This window comes from Hyla sarda, chromosome 9, assembly GCF_029499605.1.
Source record: "Hyla sarda isolate aHylSar1 chromosome 9, aHylSar1.hap1, whole genome shotgun sequence".
Classification (NCBI taxonomy): Eukaryota; Metazoa; Chordata; class Amphibia; order Anura; family Hylidae; genus Hyla; species Hyla sarda.
Genome location: NC_079197.1, coordinates 33229294 through 33248650, shown reverse-complemented (window position 1 = coordinate 33248650; position 19357 = coordinate 33229294). Strand labels below are relative to the sequence as shown.

The window sequence follows — 19357 nt, the reverse complement described above, 5'->3', positions numbered from 1 at the left end:
TGGTCTAGGCAGGTCACCGTGGGTCTTGCAGTATCACCACACATCACAGGAATGTCAGCTACATTTAAAAAAATAATAATCATCCCCAGGCAACCCCTTTAAAGTGCCTTTGCCATTAACTGCCACCTCTACCATAAAAACATTCTTCTCAAATATACCATACAATACTAAAAGCATGACCTCATCATTTCCCCATTTGAACATCCTTTTCTGTCATCCCGTCTAACACTCTTGCTGTCCTCCAATCCACCCCCAACTCTGCAGCCAGGTTAATCCACTTTTTTCTTCTCCACCCCACAAATTCTGTTTAAGAAAATCCATGACATACAAGGCTTTCCACATGTCCCCTCCATACATCTCTGACCTAACCTACTGATACCTTCCCTCGTATAATCTCCAAAACTCCTAAGATCTTTTCTATGCTCTCTTCTTGTTTGCTCCCAATACAATTTCGGCCATGCAACCATGTAGACTGTAGTACTCAATACTTCAATACAACAGACTGCCATCTGCTATCTATGTCTGAAACCTTCAAAAAGCCTATGATAAATCTGCTGCCACTGTACTGCTATATGAGCAGCTTCTTTCCTCATCTACTGTCGCCCTCCCATGTAGATTTTTAAGACCTTGTGTCCTCACTTCTTAAGTACCAGTTAGTGTTAATTGTACTTGATTCTTGTTATGCATATCAACCTGCTTTTTCATATGTGCAACGCCCTGAAAGTAATAGATCTTTATAATAAATATTAATTACAATAATAAGTAATGTGGACACACACAGATGTTAGGTCATTAAACATTTGTAAGTGCAAGATATAGAAAGCACAGTGAGGTTGCCTGGAAAATTAGTTAACGCATTTTTTTCCAACTTACACAGCAAATATATTATACATTTTAATAGTAGAATTTAACATTACCCTCTCCCTCCCTTAATCTATATAACCGCATTGCATCACTCCTTGGTATATTACATCTTCACACCTTTAGACTGGTAAGTTATTAAGATCAAAATATTTTATTAAATTATCTTCCTATACATATACATTATATATATATTAGTAAATTTGAGTAGCTGTATTAGTCCAGTGATGCAGATGCAAATCCTAAAATGTTGCAGTATCTTGTAATACCTTTTTTATTGGACTAACAGCATTTTGTAGAGACAAGCTTTCGGGATTCCTCCATTTATCAAGTCCAAAGCAAATTTGCTTTGGACTTGATAAAGGGAGGAATCCCGAAAGCTTGTCTCTACAAAATGCTGTTAGTCCAATAAAGGTATTACAAGATACTGCAACATTTTAGGATTTGCATCTATATATATATATATATATATATATATATATATATATATATATATATATATATATATAGATATATGCACACACCTCTTTTTCCAAGTATATAAAAGTGTTTTGACTTTATCAATTATTTTTGGCTATTGCTTGCACAGCACACACTTCAGGACGTTCTCCCGGTATAATTGGTGGACCAGAAGAAGGCACTGGTGTGCGCCGAAACGCCTTGTCCTGATATTCCATTCATTAAAGTTGATATAGTCCTGTGCATGGCCTATAGTCTATTTTACTTATGTACCCAGCAGCGCCTCTGTGAACCTAGTTTTTCCTGCTTCTCTCTTCTTGTTATTGATTGGACCCAGTTGGATGCCTTACTGGGTCAGAGTGCAGCAGCTCCATCTCTGTGTTGCAACAGTTGAGCCACTGTTCAGGCCCTCAGTAGAGTTGTGCCTATCCATAGCACAACTCTAGAAGGTTAGTTACCCATATTTGGGGTGGTGATTGGGCACTAGGAAGCGTCCTGTTTTTTTTTTTTTCCTCCCCTGGTAGAGGATTCAAATAACTGATATTGATATATGTTTTTCCAACCAGACCATCCCCCCAAGTGTTTCTTACACATCCTGGAACATATACCTTTAAATATATCTCTATATGATTTTTTTTAAATATCATTTTTCTAAACCGCCACCTGATTCCGATACGATAGTAGCATTGGACATGACCAAAATATAAGGGTCATCCCTATCCCACATCCCACATCTTGGGCATTTTGCCTCCAAGTCAATACCTGACTGTTGCATGAAGCTATATGCTTGATATATAATAAATAGTTGAGATAATCTTCTAACTCCGCTTGTCGATACTAAAGGAATATTAGCTATTGCCTCCTTCTAATCTGTATTCTTCCCGTTTTATTTATACTTATCCATCAAAATTTCTCCAAATATCTTTCCAACAGTATTCTGTATTTTGGAAATGTACTGGTACATTTTATATTATTTATCACTAATTAAAGTGCCCGAGCTGCCAAGCGCAACAAAACAAACTTTAACTCACTTTCCTACATTCTCCAGTCGCGCTGATATTGATGTCCCGTTCACCGGTCCCTGACTTCTCAGCGTATCACCGTGACTCTTCGACTTACAGGAAGCCGAAAAAGTCGGGGACCAGAGAAAGGGACAGCGATATCAGAGCAACAGGGGAAGTAGGAAGGCGAGTTAAAGTTTGCTTTGTTTTGCTTGGCAGCCCGGGCGCAGAGGGTTAAAAAAAAATGGAGTACTCCTTTAAACAGAGATGTTAAGTCGCAACTCATCAGGAACAGGAACTCTTACTTACCATTTCACAAGTTGGCTAGTAGCTTCAAGCGCAGGTGGTGCAAAGTGATAGAATAATGACAAGCACCTGATCACTAGATGAAACAAGTGATTATATCCATTACATTGCAGCACTGTAGTAATATACTAAATGAAAAAAAGTCCTAGTCCTGCAGTTCACGTACCACAGGGGGTATGCATCCCAGGCATCCAGGGAAAAAAAATGTTTCGTTGTACAGCACTCTCAATTACTGTATGTCACGTCTTGTCATTATGGTATTAAATAAATACACCTTTATATTGACCCTGGATGAACTAACACCTACTAATAAGATACCCTCTAAGCCATTTTTCCTGAGCTTAAAAAGACTACAGGGGGCACTTATTTCCCACACCAGTATAGAGTGGCAAACTTGTGCGAAATTGTGAAAGCTTCATCTTTGTGTATAATTTGTTGGTGCAAAGGATGATAAATACCACCCACCCCAGTTTCAGCATTTTGTATTCTTATTGTACCATCTTTGTCATCTGCAGAGCTGGCATTTTTGCTTACATGCAAGTTGTTATATCCCAACAAAATGTTGTGCCCTATACCATAGCGCAAATTTAATATGCAAGCTCATAAATGATGTATACAGGAGCAAAAGAAACCAGAACCACAGTTTTTCCCCATCATTGATAAAAATGTGTTTGCTTTTGCAGCTGCTGATTGTTATTGAGAGCTATAACTGAGCTTCATCTTAACCCCAGTCTGTCTTTCTGTCTTCCCCTGTATTCCACATAATGCATAGGCAGAAATAGGATGATCAGGGATATAACTCAGATAAAAGAGCATTTTACCGCCTTATCTGACCAAAATATAATCCCAGCATTATTTTTTTATCACTCTGTAATCATATGTTGAAGGATCCGGCTCATTAGAAGGCACAGGACAGATGGGATGTATGAATGGATCTGAAAGAAACATGATTTTGCCCGTGACTCTGGAATAATAATTTTTTTATAACACTTTTTCCCCAGAAGAGAGCAGGATTTAAAAAAAAAAAAAAAAAGGAAAAGACGTATGCAGTATGCATCAAAGGTGATTGTATACATAAATGTAAACATAAGAAGTGCTCTGTGCTTAGGTATAGGTCAGACATTAAATTATTATATTTAGAATAAATGGGGAGGAGTAATTTGCATTTGTTATTGATACAGTAAGGACCATTGTAAGTTACAGTAATAATTTAACCCCTTAAGGACGCAGGACGTAAATGTACGTCCTGGTGAGGTGGTACTTCACGCACCAGGACGTACATTTACGTCCTAAGCATAACCGCGGGCATCGGAGCGATGCCCGTGTCATGCGCGGCTGATCCCGGCTGCTGATCGCAGCCAGGGACCCGCCGGCGATCTCGCGGGCGTCCGCCATTAACCCCTCAGGTGCCGGGATCAATACAGATCCCGGCATCTGCGGCAGTTCGCGATTAAAATGAACGATCGGATCGCCCGCAGCGCTGCTGCGGGGATCCGATCATTCATAACGCCGCACGGAGGTCCCCTCTCCTTCCTCCGTGCGGCTCCCGGCGTCTCCTGCTCTGGTCTGTGATCGAGCAGACCAGAGCAGGAGATGACCGATAATACTGATCTGTTCTATGTCCTATACATAGAACAGATCAGTATTAGCAATCATGGTATTGCTATGAATAGTCCCCTATGGGGACTATTCAAGTGTAAAAAAAAATTTAAAAAAATGTAAAAGTAAAAGTAAAAAAAAAGTGAAAAATCCCCTCCCCCAATAAAAAAGTAAAACGTCCGTTTTTTCCTATTTTACCCCCAAAAAGCGTAAAAAACATTTTTCATAGACATATTTGGTATCGCCGCGTGCGTAAATGTCCGAACTATTAAAATAAAATGTTAATGATCCCGTACGGTGAACGGCGTGATCGAAAAAAAATTAAAAAAGTCCAAAATTCCTACTTTTTTAATACATTTTATTTAAAAAAAAATTATAAAAAATGTATTAAAAGTTTTTTATATGCAAATGTGGTATAAAAAAAAAGTACAGATCATGGCGCAAAAAATGAGCCCCCATACCGCCGCTTATACGGAAAAATAAAAAAGTTATAGGTCATCAAAATAAAGGGATTATAAACGTACTAATTTGGTTAAAAAGTTTGTGATTTTTTTTAAGCGCAACAATAATATAAAAGTATGTAATAATGGGTATCATTTTAATCGTATTTACCCTCAGAATAAAGAACACACGTCATTTTTACCAGAAATTGTACGGCGTGAAAACATAACCTTCCAAAATTAGCAAAATTGCGTTTTTCGTTTTAATTTCCCCACAAAAATAGTGTTTTTTGGTTGCGCCATACATTTTATGATATAATGAGTGATGTCATTACAAAGGACAACTGGTCGCGCAAAAAACAAGCCCTCATACTAGTCTGTGGATGAAAATATAAAAGAGTTATGATTTTTAGAAGGCGAGGAGGAAAAAATGAAAACGTAAAAATTAAATTGTCTGAGTCCTTAAGGCCAAAATGGGCTGAGTCCTTAAGGGGTTAAAGGGTGTTTCATGTTTTTTTCACTGATTGTCTAACTTTTAGTATAGGCTATCAATACCTGATTGGTAAGGGTCTGACACCAGGCACTCTTGCCGTTTAGGTTTAAGTCGTGCACAAAGGCACCTCCATAAACTGTTAACAGAGCTTTAAGCAGATGGCCACGTATGTTGTGCAGTGGTCATGCTAAGTGACTGCAGAAAACCAATATGGCCACTATGCAATGTACTGTGGAATAAGGACACCGCTCCATATATCACAATAGGCAAGGCTAACAAACCACATTCAGACAAATAGAATTTTCCATTGCTGATTGGCTAAGTGAGATCATGTAATAAATCAGCGCCACTTCAAAGAACCAGAAGATTCTTACTTAATAGCCACCCACTGGGGGGAGGGGAAATGTTTAGCGGTACTATTAGATTATACAGATATCCTTACAGTCTGTTATTGTGACCAGTTATCGAGAGCAGCCTCTAAATTCAGCCACCCCCTGTGGGAATTTATAGGAAAGGCCTGCAATGGGAATGAAGAACAGACGTCACCTTCCTCCAACGATTAAAAAACTAAGTATCTTTGATAGGGTGCACTGGCGACTTCAACGTGCAACACTTACACAGCTTGGTCTTGGCTCTTACTTTGTGAACAAGGTCATAGGGGGGGGAGGAAAAGTTGCCCAGTTGCCCATAGCAACCAATCAGCTTGCTTATTTAATTTTTAACAAGGCCTCTGCAAAATGAAAGAAGCAATCTGATTGGCTGCTATTGGCAACTGGGCAACTTTTCCTTTGCACAGATTTTGATAAATCTCCCCAATAGCTCTTTATACCACTTCAAATGTGTGGGTCAGAGCCAATGGCTTCCTATCAGAGGCCTTAAAGTTATTAGCTTCTGAAGTTTTCTGTCTAACTGCTCAATGATGATGTAACGTCCCGGGAGCTGTGCATGATGGGAGAATATCCCCATAGGAACTGCACAGCTCTCGGGACGTGAGTCATCAGAGAGCAGTTAGACAGAAAACAACAGCTCAACTTCAGAAGCTAATAACTATTGGAAGGATTAAGATTTTTTAATAGAAGTAATTTACAAATCTAGAAAAAATAGGTGTATGTGCAGCTCACAATTATTGATACACACCGTGGTCAAACTAGGACATGCAACTATACCTTAATTGCTCAAAAAGGAAAACCAAAGATAAAAAATTGCCTGGACCTTCTGAGTGAGTATGATTATTGGTAATTATATAAATGATTCTCTGGATCGTGCTTCAATAATAAGAATATAAACAATTTATTAAAATAATATATAAATAAACTATGATTAGTTACTTCTCACAAGGCCCATGTGAGAAGAACATATACAATAAAAGCAACCATTCAATAATAATTATGCATGAAATTAAAATAGCATAGATTATAACAATGTCACTGGCATAAAATTAATTTCTGATGTGCAGCTGGTATTCGTCCGCTAGTAAGCAGACACTGACTGCACAAGACAAGCAAGATATAGCTAAAAGTGCTTAAGTGATTGTTTCCCTCTTTGAATGCTCAGAATAAAATGTATCCTTTTTGTAATATTTAAACAGTCTGCAACAGTTACAAAGTTATGTTACCGATCCTTGTAGTGGCAACCTGGGTAGGAGGCGTTGTTACCGCAGTGTCTAGATGTACTAAAACCATCTCGACACTGCGGTAACAACGCCTCCTACCCAGGTTGCCACCACAAGGATCATCAACATAACTTTGTAACTGTTGCAGACTGTTTAAATATTACAAAAAGAATACATTTTATTCTGAGCATTCAAAGAGGGAAACAATCACTTAAGCACTTTTAGCTATATCTTGCTTGTCTTGTGCAGTCTGTGTCTGCTTACTAGCGGACGAATACCAGCTGCACATCAGATATTAAATTTATGCCAGTGATATTGTTATAATCTATGCTATTTTAATTTCATGCATAATTATTATTGAATGGTTGCTTTTATGGTATATGTTCTTCTCACATGGGCTCTGTGAGAAGTAACTAATCATAGTTTATTTATATATTATTTTAATAAATTGTTTATATTATTCTTATTCTTATTATTGAAGCACGATCCAGAGAATCATTTATATAATTACCTAAAATCATACTCACTCACTTAGAAGGTCCGGGCAATTTTTTATCTATAATTTACAAATCTGTTTAACTTTCCGGAGCCAGTTGATCTATAAAAAAAAGTTTTGGCCTGGAATACCCCTTTAACAACAGTGTGGATCAGAGGTGCTTTTTATTGCCGCTGCTGTATATTCTAATGCGGGTTAGGGGTATAATAATTGGGCAGTGCCACCACAAGTTGACTCTTTATGTTGAAGATTTGCTCCTGTATGTATGTGACTTCCCTCCATTCTTCCTTGTTAGAGATGAGCGAATCGAAGATGACGAACCCGAATTCATTAAGAATTTCATGAAAATTTCGATTTGCAAAGAATACAAATATCGCCGCGATTCTATCGCACGAATTGCTTCATTAAACTCCATTTAGTGCAGTCCAGGCTCCAGGGCATCTAAAATGGCAGATTCACATGTCAGGACATGGGGCAAGGAATGCAGGGAAGGCGGGATGACCCTGAATCACATGCAGGATGCAGCCCATCAGCAGCCAGTCACCCCTGTGATGTCACAACCCTATATATTCGGCAGCCATATTCCGACTCGTCATTTCATTCATTACACTGCAGAGAGATAGGACGTATATCGCTGTGTGTGTTACACAGAAAAGCCTTTTGCAGCAGCATTAGGTTTCTAGGGGTTATCCGTTATTTTGCCAGGAAGTATATTGCTACATGATGTACTATTCTAGTGGTCAAATCTAAAGGAAGTACTGATAGTGGCTGTGAACAGGACATTTCACAGCAGTGTGAGTGCACACTTATTTTTGTTAACATTTAGAGCTGATTGCTTGGTCCTATCACTAAGTAGTAGCTACCTTTAAATTATTAAAAACGTTGCCTTATTCCATGGCTTCTCAGTCTTACTTTACCTGGGTCTCACCAACAAAAACATGATGACTGGTCTTACTGTTATTTATAGTATTTGCCAAAATGTATTTAAAATATGACCTTTCCAAACTAATAGAAAGTTAAAATAAGCAAAATGCATGTCAGCACACAAGGCAGAAGCTTTAACACCTTCCACGTGCACAGAATATTGGCTCCACATCCAAGACAGCACTGTGATGTTGCTGCTCGAAGCTTGTTTGCCCTTTAGAGGAGGCAGCTCAGTGGTTGCTTCAGACCTCCCTTTGCCATAATTACATTTACAATCTTCCTACCCGACTGCAGCACACTCTGAAAAGAGTGGAGTACAGTCAGTAGACACAACTCATAAAGAAGAAGTATCATGGAAGAAAACTTATCTCATATCCAAAAGGAAAGGGGATATGTTTTAGATTGCGGGAGGTCCGAGCGTTGGGGCCCCCCATGATCTCCTGTTTGGAGCTCCGATTCTCCTTTACAGAAGCGGGTCATGACCCCTGCCCGAAGCGGGAGCCACCACGACCTCTCTACATAGTTCTATGGGAGAGCCGAAGATTGCCGAACTACTCTCCCATAGAGCTATATGGAGGGGGCGTGGTGGCCCCCGCTTCAGGCAGGGCTCTTGAATTGCCACTGTGAAGGAGAGCCAGGGCTCCAAACAGGAGATCGAAAGGGGTCCCCAGCGCTCGGACCAACCGTGATTTAAAACTTATTTAGTAATTAAGTTTTCTTCCATGATACTTCTCCTTTAAAGTGTAGATGTTGCTTTAAAAGCTTTTGATATTTCAAGAGTTTTGATCTGTCGGGGCCTGATGGTTCAGACCCAGACTGATCACTATAATAAGCAGGGAGAATAGGGCCATGGCTGACTGCTTTTCTCTCCCCGCTCTCTGTATAAGCAATAGAGACCATATAATAGATTTACATTGTAAGTTTGTCTTGATCACATGGCACAGATTCAGGAGAGAATGGGCTTAGCGTACTCTTCTCTTGGCACTTTTAAAAGAGCAGTCTACGTAGTGTATTAATTTTTACCTGTCAAGGGCCTAGATACTGTGAAAGTCCAGGCAAAAATAATCACCGGCTGGTGTTTTACTAAAATAAGTTTTTTTAAGCGTACTGTAGCACATTATTCTGTGCATACCACATACCTACCTCTTTGTTCTACAACAAATCATCTGCTGGCTATACTAGTCTGAAGACTGTATAATACATACCCAGCAGTCCATTCCTAATAGTGGAGTGCAATTTTGGGTTTAGTACACAGTGATTGTGTATTGCTAGTGTTGTGCAAAAATACATATTTTTAAGTGTAAGTAGCGCATTTTTCTGCCCTCATAAGTGCATACCACATACCTACAACTAAGTAGTGTACCATTTTGTACCTGTTAATCTCTCAAGAGCCTAGATACTGTGAAAGGCCAGGGAAAAGTAATCACCGGCTGGTGTTTTACTAAAATACTTTTTTTTTTTTTTTTTAAATGAGCACTGTCACAAACCTTTTTTTGATATGTTAAAGTACATATGTACTACAACATATCTCAAATATTTATCAATTATTTATTTTTTGTTTAAAATATTTTATTTTACATCTTAAAATCGGCCACTAGGGGGTCTTCCTCCTAGTGGCTGGCTGCAGCCTGATGTGACGTCACGACTAAATTAGGACCGACACCGGACGGGCATTCGGTCCTAATTTAGTTAGCCTGCGCTCACTCCCTGCCTGTGAATCTGACAGGCGGGAAGGAGCGCTGTGAACGCCGGGGCCACTCCGATGTAGTGGTCCAGCCTGCTGCATCACCAAGTAGCACGCCGCTCCCTCTTTCAGCCAGCCAAGGTTCCACCACCTCAGCTGAAGTGAGCTTTTTGTCATACACTCCTTCTGTCGCTCCAGATTCTCCTGCTCCTCCTACATTTAGTCACTCATTCCGCCAACAATCCATCAGCATAGCCATGTCCAAGAGACAACTGTATGCGCCCACTCATCCAACGGCGCAGAAGCTGAATGTGCTCCTGTCTAAGTTGCTGGTGCTGCAGTCCCTCCATTTTCAAGTGGTGGACTCTGCACCTTTCAGAGAACCGATGGCTTGTCCTGGGGGCGAGGGGAGGGTCCCAAGCCATCATTTCTTTGAGAAGAAAGCAGTACCAGCCCTGCACAATTTTGATGAAGATAAGGTGGGCCAGTCCTTGAGCCTGTCTGTGTGTACAAAAGTGCACGGCAGCGCCGACTTCTGGAGCTGTAACTATGGTCAGAGACAATACATGTCCTTTACGGCTGACTGGGTGAATGTGGTTACTGGGCAGCCCAAACACCAACTTGAACAGGTCACGCCGCTTACTCCTTCACGCTCTCAGGCCATTGGTCCTGTGACAGTGTGCGGCTCCACCTCCTCATCCTCCACAGTGTCCCCAGCCTCCACTGGACAAGTCTCAGTGCCCCTTCAGCATACCATGTGTGCAGGGAACGGCGGTGTCACACTGTTCTTCACATGGTTTGCCTTGGCGAACGGAGTCACACAGGGGAAGAACTGCTAAAAGTTATTCATAAAGAAATCGGAGCATGACTTACTCTACGAAAACTGGAAATGGGAACCATGGTGACTGACAACGGGAAGAACATCTGGTCTGCGCTGCGACTGGGAAGCCTGAGCCATGCGCCCTGCATGGCACACATGTTCAATCTGGTTGTGAAGCGGCTCATGAAGTGTTCCCCCCATTTGCAAGAAATCCTAACAATGGGAAGGAAACTTTGCATGCACTTCAGCCACTCGTACACTGCAAAGCACACCGGCCTTGAGCTGCAGCGTCAGAACGGTATCCCCCAACATAGTCTGATTTGTGAATTTGTGAATTTTGTGAATTTGCCACACGTTGGAATTCCACCCTCCATATATTGGACGAACAGAGAAAAGCCATCACCGATTTCTTGATGATCCCAGTGGATAGGGGTACTCCCCTGTGTAACTTCAATGTGAACCAGTGGCAGCTCATATGTGACACCTGCCGTTTGCTCAGGCCATTTGAGGAAGCAACATTATTAGTAAATCGCCAGGATTACAGGATGAATGACGTCATTCCACTGCTTCATTTCTTACAAAACATGTTGGAAATGATGGCTTGTCAGGGCACTGGAGACGTGGCGGCTACATCTCACGGCCACATGAGCTCTGTGGGGTCTGAACTGGAGAATGAGGGGGAAGGGCACAGTGGAGCAGAGTTCAGATTTTGCCAAATGGGCTTTTTTCTAGTACTCTGACAGGAGAGGAGGAACAGGAGCAGCCAGAGGAGCTAGAGGGTTATGAGGAAGGCGAGACAGAGGACCCAGACATAGCGTGGCAGTATGCAGTGGAGATGGAGGCAGGGAGTCCCTCCGAGTCACTTGCACAAATGACACGATGCATGCTCACTTGCTTACGTAGTGACAGCCGAATTGTCAACATTCGGCAGCAGGATGACTTCTGGATCTCCAGCTTATTGGACCCTCGCTACCGCCACAAAATATGGGCCTTTTTTACACACACTGAGAGGGAGGACAAACTGACCTACTATAGAGGTATCCTATGTAGTCAGTTGGCCGATGCCTATCGGCACAATTGTCCATTCTCTCGCAGGTCTGAATCCAGGGGCCCCCTGTGCTCACTTTCCACTGCCATGGCTGCTGGGGAGGGGTGGCAGGAGCAGTACCAGCTCCATCAGCAACAGCCTGAGTCCACAGTTGCTGATGAGTACCTTTCTTCACCCGCATAGTGAAGCAACTCATCAGCAGCAGGTAGACCTGGAGCAGGACCTGCCATGCCAACACACCTTGAAGATTCGCTGGACTTCTGGGCAGCCAAACTTGATTTGTGGCCGCAACTAGCAGAGTTTGCCCTGGAAAAGCTGTGCTGCCCGGCCAGTAGTGTGCCATCAGAGCGGGAGTTTAGTGCAGCGGGGGCCATAGTCACCCCAAGGAGAACTCGTCTGTCCATGAAAAATGTGGAGAGACTGACCTTTGTGAAGATGAAATCAGGCATGGATCAGCCAGGATTTCCAACCACCAATGCCTGATGCATCAGAGTAGATTGACCATGGTGCCACACCAACACTTCACAAATATGGATAGTGCTAAACAGATTTAAGGTGCTTCTCCCAAGTTACAAAAAATCCTCTACATCAGACCTTTTTTCACCCACCTTCGTCACCAGGTACTGATATTGCCACACACCACACCACTCTATCACCAGGTCACTTTCGGGACTCCTGATGCTGCTGTTGCCACCTCCAGGCTGTGCCATTCAGCCACTATATGGTTTCCTCATGCTTCAGCCACCTTCAGGCTGTGCCATTCAGACACGATATGGTCTCCTCATGCTTCAGCCAACTCCAGGCTGTCTCATTCAGCCACTATATGGTCTCCTCATGCTGCCACAAACTCCAGGCTGTGCCATTCAGCCACTATATGGTATCCTCATGCTTCAGCTAACTCCAGGCTGTGCCATTCAGCCACTATATGGTCTCTCCTCATGCTTCATCCACCCCAGGCTGTGTCATTCAGGCACTATATGGTCTCCTCGTGCTGCCACAAACTCTAGGCTGTGCTATTCAGCCACTTTATGGTCTCTCATCATGCTTCAGCCACCTATAGGGCTGTGCCATTCAGACACTATATGGTCTCCTCATTCAGCCACTATATGGTCTCCTCATACTGATGACACCTCCAGGCTCTGTCATTGTGCAGCCATGTGACTCCTATTTACATTTGGTCCTTTGTATCCACACGCCGGGGCCCGAGACACTAAAACTTGGGAGTGTTAGCTAAAATTTCAAAATCTTAAATTTCAATAAAATAAAATAAATTGATGTAAAGACTGAGGCCCTATGGTCGTCGATGTCATATAGTAGCTGTGGAATTAACACAATAATCCAATGAAACAGGTTAGAGCGTTCACAATGAACCATTACTAATTAAATGAAACATTTGCAGTTCCACATAAGAGTAAGACAGTGCAATGGGGGGGGGGGGGGGGGGGGGAGGGGGGGGGGGTCGAAGAGAGCCACGGGCTAGAAGAGGTGGTAGCTCACCTCGCGGCGAACAGCCAGCTTGATGCGCACCAAAATGGGTACTCAAAAAATTTAATAAATTCAATTTAAATTAAATAAAAATTACATTAAAAAATCTATTTGCTCTCTTCAATTTTGACGCCATATGTTCTCCCCGCTCTGTGCCAGTGATTCTAATAGCCTGTAATCTGCATGTCATACTGAATAACAGTATTATTTCACTAAAACAGCACACACCCTATGCATGTTAGAATGAAGCAAACTGTTCTACACCACTACTGAGGCTCTCTGTGGGCCAGAAATAGCGGTTTTTAATACAGATTCACCGCAAATCTAATTTTTCAAAAGTTCGCTCATCTCTATTCCTTGCCAATAGTTTTCAGGGAATTTTAAAAATTTGGAAGTATTTTTAAGATCAGTAAAATATCAGCACCAAATGTGTTGTTCTCAATGGAGGAGGTCTCAAAACTTAAAACTAAAATTTTTCCTTTTAATGGAATATCAACAATATAAACTATTGAGGTATTCAGATCCCAAACCAGTTGAACTGCCTGTTTTCTCTTAATTGCCTCCAAAAGCAGAAGCGAAAGGTCAAGGATCTAGGGAAGTACCGCAGTAAATTTATTTGTCTTGGTTCAGGCACATGAACGTCCTTAAAATGGAAGTTTTCCCCAGGATCCTCTATTTGTTCCAGACAGCTCCAATCAAACTGGGACCTCCAAAAAATCTCTGGTGCTGCGGCGTTACGGACACAGAAGACTGGCGTGATGTCACGCTACGCCCCCTCGATTCATGTCTATGGGAGGGGGCATGACGGCTGTGTACTAGCCGTCATGCCCCAGGCTTTCGTGTCCATAACGCCGCAGCGCTCCAGAGATTGTGAGGGGTCCAGTCGCTGGATATGGGATAACATGTCTAGGGGAGGAGTACTCCTTTGAGCGTTAGGGGAGGCTGGCCGGCCTGAACTAAAACTCCTATGTTTTAATGTGCATTTTGGATTGGAGTCATAAGGGAGAATAAATTGTTGGTCTCCTTAGAGGAATATAACATGTCCTTTGTGCATGGTACAAATGGGTGTATACTAAGATTTCTGGGCGATCTCTGGAAGCTATTACCTCCTCACTGAGGATGCATGCTCAGAGCTTTTTTTTGGATGGGATAGGCTCTTGAGGCCTCGTCTCCATCTTGGTGGATGGTAGACTGCTTTCCTTCTTGACCTATGTTCCTTGCATAATAGCTCTTGCCTGTCCTGGTGTAAGTATGACCAGTTATGTTTCTCCCTTAACATCTCAGTGTCGCCATACTCTGATAACCTTGTCCTTGCTTTGTATAAAGCCTAAAATTAGGTTTTAGCAACTCTGATAGGGTGCCTTTCTTTGACAAATGGAACGGGAAACCTTGATCTATCTAAGTCAAGAAGACCTAGACATCAAGATTTGCACTTTGATTCATTGACTATATCTGGCCTTGCATGCAAAGGAGAAGAATTACAAAATTGTCCCTAGGTGGCGAATAAATACTGTGGATTGTCTCTAGGTGGCTTTGATACCCTGTTGACATCCATCACATCCCATACTATGGGGTAATGCTCATGGGGCTGTGGAGGGCACTACGAGCGATATATGGTGCATTTTGTGGATGCATTTTTCACATATATTAGGGTAAATTCACACCACATTTTAGCAATCGGGCAGGGAAATTTAAAAACCGCCCGCAGCCTTATCCCCGCCTGACCCACATAACCAGAGAGGTACAAAAATGAGCCCAAAGGAGTCACTGTCAGACTCCGGTCGGCACATTTAAATAAATGAGATGAGATTCAGCAAAGGTCTGGCGGGGATATGGCTGGGCCCGGTTTTGAAATTTCCCAGCCAGATCACTAAAATGTGGTGTGAATGCACACTTAAAGATATTCGAATGAGCACTCGTGTCCTTTTGAATATCCCCCAAGTACATCTGCCATCCCTCTTCCTGGGCTCTCTATCCAAGAGCAAGAAGGGAATTCTGAGGAATTTCCTGAGGGTAGCCAGAATGGGGATACCTAGGTATTTCAATTCACAAACTCTCCCAAAACTGGTTGGCCGAGCTAGGCTCTATTCAAAGGGCTGAGTAGCTGATATTTGAGGACCATGGCTGTATAATGTGTTTCTGAAGGTATGGAGCTCCTGGCTGACATGTAGGGATCCCCCTGACTTTGTTTCCATACTGCGGTAAGACTTGTTCTTTGAGTATTGGCAACCTTGCTGTCCCTCCCTTGAGAGGAAAGGCTCTTTAGTTATAGATGTGCTTATATGCATGCATGCATGGGCAGTCCCATGAGGTCATGAGGGTCTGATCTGACTTCCAGGGGCGAAACATGGCAGGTGTTTGACAACCAACTTCTCCACCCTCAGTCTATGAAGTTTAGCATTGCAATCTTTCATTTAAAAAGGGTTTTTCCATTTCATAAAGCGATAGCATATTGCTAGGATATGCCATCACTTTCAGATTGAATAAGGCCAAACCCGTGACCCCCAATGATATTGAGGATGAAGGAGCCAGAATGGTATCCCTTTCCTGTTTTTCCTTAGGCTGGGTTCACACCACATTTTTGCAATACAGTTCCCATATCAGGAACGGATTCCTCAAAACTAAACTGTATCAAAACGTGGGTACAAATTTTAACCCGTATACGGTTTGAAAAATGATGTCCGGTTGCATCCGTTTTTAAAGGAAAAAAAAAGTATACGTTTTTAACTTTTCACTCCATTATAAATAGAGTTTCACTTGTCTGATTGAAATTCCAAGAAAAAAAAACCTTCGTTGAGCACTGCACATGTGCAAAGTCAAAAACCGTATGGTGAAAACAGGATGGAACTGTACGTACATGCTGTTCTGTACGGTTCCCATTGACTCCCACGTTAAAAATAAAAAAAACGTATATGGTTTCAATATGGTTTTTCACCCGGACAAAAAAAAAAACGTGGTAGACTTTTTGGGTATGGGAAAAAAAAAAAACAGACAAAACCATACAAGATGCAAAACGGACACAACCGGATGCATCGTTTGGCATACGGTTTTCAATGGAGAGTCAATGCATATGGTTTTCAAAACGGTTCCATGCGGTTTTCAAATTGAAAATGTATACGGCAACTGTATTGCAAAAACGTGGTATGAACCCAGCCGAAAACAGTGGCTCTCCTGCCTATACACAGAACTGCAGACAGTCTCGTAACACTTGAACAAAGCTGTGCTTAAGTTCCTCTACATGGCATGTGGCTGTACAATGATATGTAGGAACTGGTAAGGGGGTGCTTATTTGACCCTCTGAGAATACTCCTTTCATTCCTGTGCGACAGTTGCTATTGTTCTGGCAATGTCCTAAAGGGATAGATCATTGGATATTGTCATTTTCAACAGCTAGGACATTCAATTGGTTAAACAAAAACATGTAAATGCTGATACTTTTTATTTCAAAAATTGTGCCCGCTTCTTTAATATTGCCCTAGGTGGCAATATACTCTGTCAACCCTTAAATCCAGCCAGGATGGTTGCAATCCATTGGAAATTAAAAGAGATATTTAATGTTATTAAGCAGTATCCTTCTTTCTCCTTAAGGTATGTTCCACAGGAATATCCTGCACTGACATTCAGCTGCAGCAGAGTCCCATTGATTTGAATGGGATTCTGCTGCACTGTTCACACAGTGGAATTTCCGCGGCAGATGTTTCTGCAGCGGAAATCCAGATTCTGGCGTCTGGGAAAAGAATAGACTGGTCTATTCTTTTTGTGGATTTGCTTGGAAATGCATTGCAGTCTATTATTATGAGGCGGCGCATTACCAAGTGGTTCTAGCGCCCGCTGGATTATTTAAATGTGCAGAAAGTTCGCACACTTTACTCCATGTGAACATGACCTTAGGTACTCCGTTCCCAATACACATGAAGGTAGCTATACACATTAGATAAAAGCAGGTTGATGTATGAACAAATATTGAACAAACAACTGCCTAATGAAGGATCATATAATGGAACAACCATACACATGTTATACCATATTGACCATTATAGTTCTTAAACTAGCCATACATGATATTCTGGGAATATTCTGAAGATACTCTTTTTGTGGACAAAACATATTTTCTGAATGAAAAATCTTGCTGGCTACTGGTTGAAAATGTAAAAAATGGGCAGCCTCTTTCCAGTTGGTGACAGTCTGCCATCGGTCAACTAAAACTATAATTTATTATTACATTTCACCTATAAAAGATGGTTTTGGTTTAAATCATCCATATTCATCAATTTTAATCTCATGTGTATGTTTAGATTGTTGACCAATTTAACAGTTTTAGTCTTATATTTAGGATTTATTCAAAAAACAGGGATACTTTCTTCCATAAGCAATATTCACTTCAGGTGCTGCGCTGAATTACCTAGCCGTTCCCATAACAGTAGTAAAAGTGTTTTCAAAAGGAAAGAAACCATGTTATTCTAATCCTCAACAGACTCTTTAAATGGTAAGTAAAGCTTGTGTTTTGCTTACTTATGCTCATCCATGTAGCAGCTTAATAGATCAGATGTGGAAAATCAATATAGATATCATGTGCAAGCTTGCTGCTGTATAAACAATAGTGCACCAATGAGGTAGATAAGACATGCTGCCTCAAAACCTTAAAGAAACTTTACTATCCCTGTAAAAGCGAAGAAATTGTCCCTAGATCTGCCTCCCTCTTGTTGCTTTTCAAATACATTTTTCAAGCCAGCGCAAATACATGAAGACATATACAAGCATCTCCCGATAAATAACCTGTGACATCTTACTTAGAAGTAAATCTTCTCTGCTCAGGCAATCAAGATTTCACCTGTATTTATTAAAGGACATCAGCAACAGCACATGAAATAAGTATCAGACGTGAAAGACGCGGTGTCACGCTAAAAAGGGGGAAAAAATTAATTACGCATTCCGAACCTGGTCACTGAAGTCTTCTGGGAAGATCCTCTGCAGCTCCGGATCTGTAAATAATTGACAGATAATATTAATTGGCTTTGGATTATGAGCAAGCAGAGAATCATACATTAATATTTGATCAGAAGATGATAGAAATCCTGGCAGGGGATCCTGCGAGGGCAGCCTGGGTCTGTGTAGAGAAAAGCAAAGAACTCTCTCGGAGACTCTCCCTTTAGCCTCCCCCGAAAGATGAAAAAGGAGGAACAAAAATAAAGTTAGAAAAAAAGCTCCGCTGCCCCATTAAATCTAAACTGTTACCTGACACTACAACTAACCAGTTTCAAATTGACTTCCAAAGGAAAAAAGGGTTATATTTTTAAAGAACGCTGACTGTTGTCAAATGGCCAGCAGAAGCACTTTGTAAGAGCTAAAAGCTGCGTTTGGTCTACCGGGGGATGTGGGAAAAGCAGCGTGCTTGTTATCTGTCCTTTGATTCTAAAATGAGACACAGAGGCGTTCAGTCTTAGCGTAAACATTCACTATATGCACATGTTCAGGTATATAGATTTAGAAATTGAAGAGCTTTCCAAAAAAAATAAAAAATACTGACAGACATGGTAGATATTAGTCTATGATGCTCAAAAAACAGCTCAGACAATCTGCTACTTTGATTCCATAGCGTAAAATGCTATCGGTATAACAAACACCATTTGTCTAAAGAATTCATAACACATGGAAGCGCCAATAAATATTAATAAAACTTTTTTCCCATAGTGTTTTTTTTTTTCTATTAATTTGATTCTTATTAGTTCTAACAAATATAACTAAGGAGCTGCAAGTTACATCGGAACAACAGAGTGTATATGAGATCAGTGCATCAAATTACACTCCATAAGGGTCTATTCACACGTATTCTCAGATTTCATGCGCAGGATTTCAAGCTATGTTCAGTCATTCAGTTTACATTGAAACCTGCAGCAGAAAATCCTGTGCATCAAATCCGCGCAGAATACTGTACTTGTGAATAGACCACAAAGGTGCGGTTCAAACGTAGTGGAATCCTGCGAAGATTTGATGCGCAGGATTTTCTGCTACAGATTTCAATGTAAACTGAATGACTAAGCACAGCTTCTAATCTGCAGTTACAAATCCTGTGCAGGATACTGTATGTGTGAATAGACCCTAAAGGGGTTTTCAGAGATTTCCCAAAGA

General features: G+C 41.4%; 1 protein-coding gene across 7 annotated transcripts in view; it reads right to left on the bottom strand.

Moving 5' to 3' along the window:
- DENND1A (DENN domain containing 1A) overlaps positions 1-19357 on the bottom strand; it is an 810600-nt gene that overhangs the window by 652073 nt on the left and 139170 nt on the right. For all 7 annotated transcript variants that reach the window (XM_056541264.1, XM_056541257.1, XM_056541259.1 and 4 more), the window contains exon 3: positions 18167-18210. In XM_056541264.1, coding sequence (XP_056397239.1) covers positions 18167-18210 — 44 coding nt within the window. The remainder of the gene's footprint in view (positions 1-18166; positions 18211-19357) is intronic.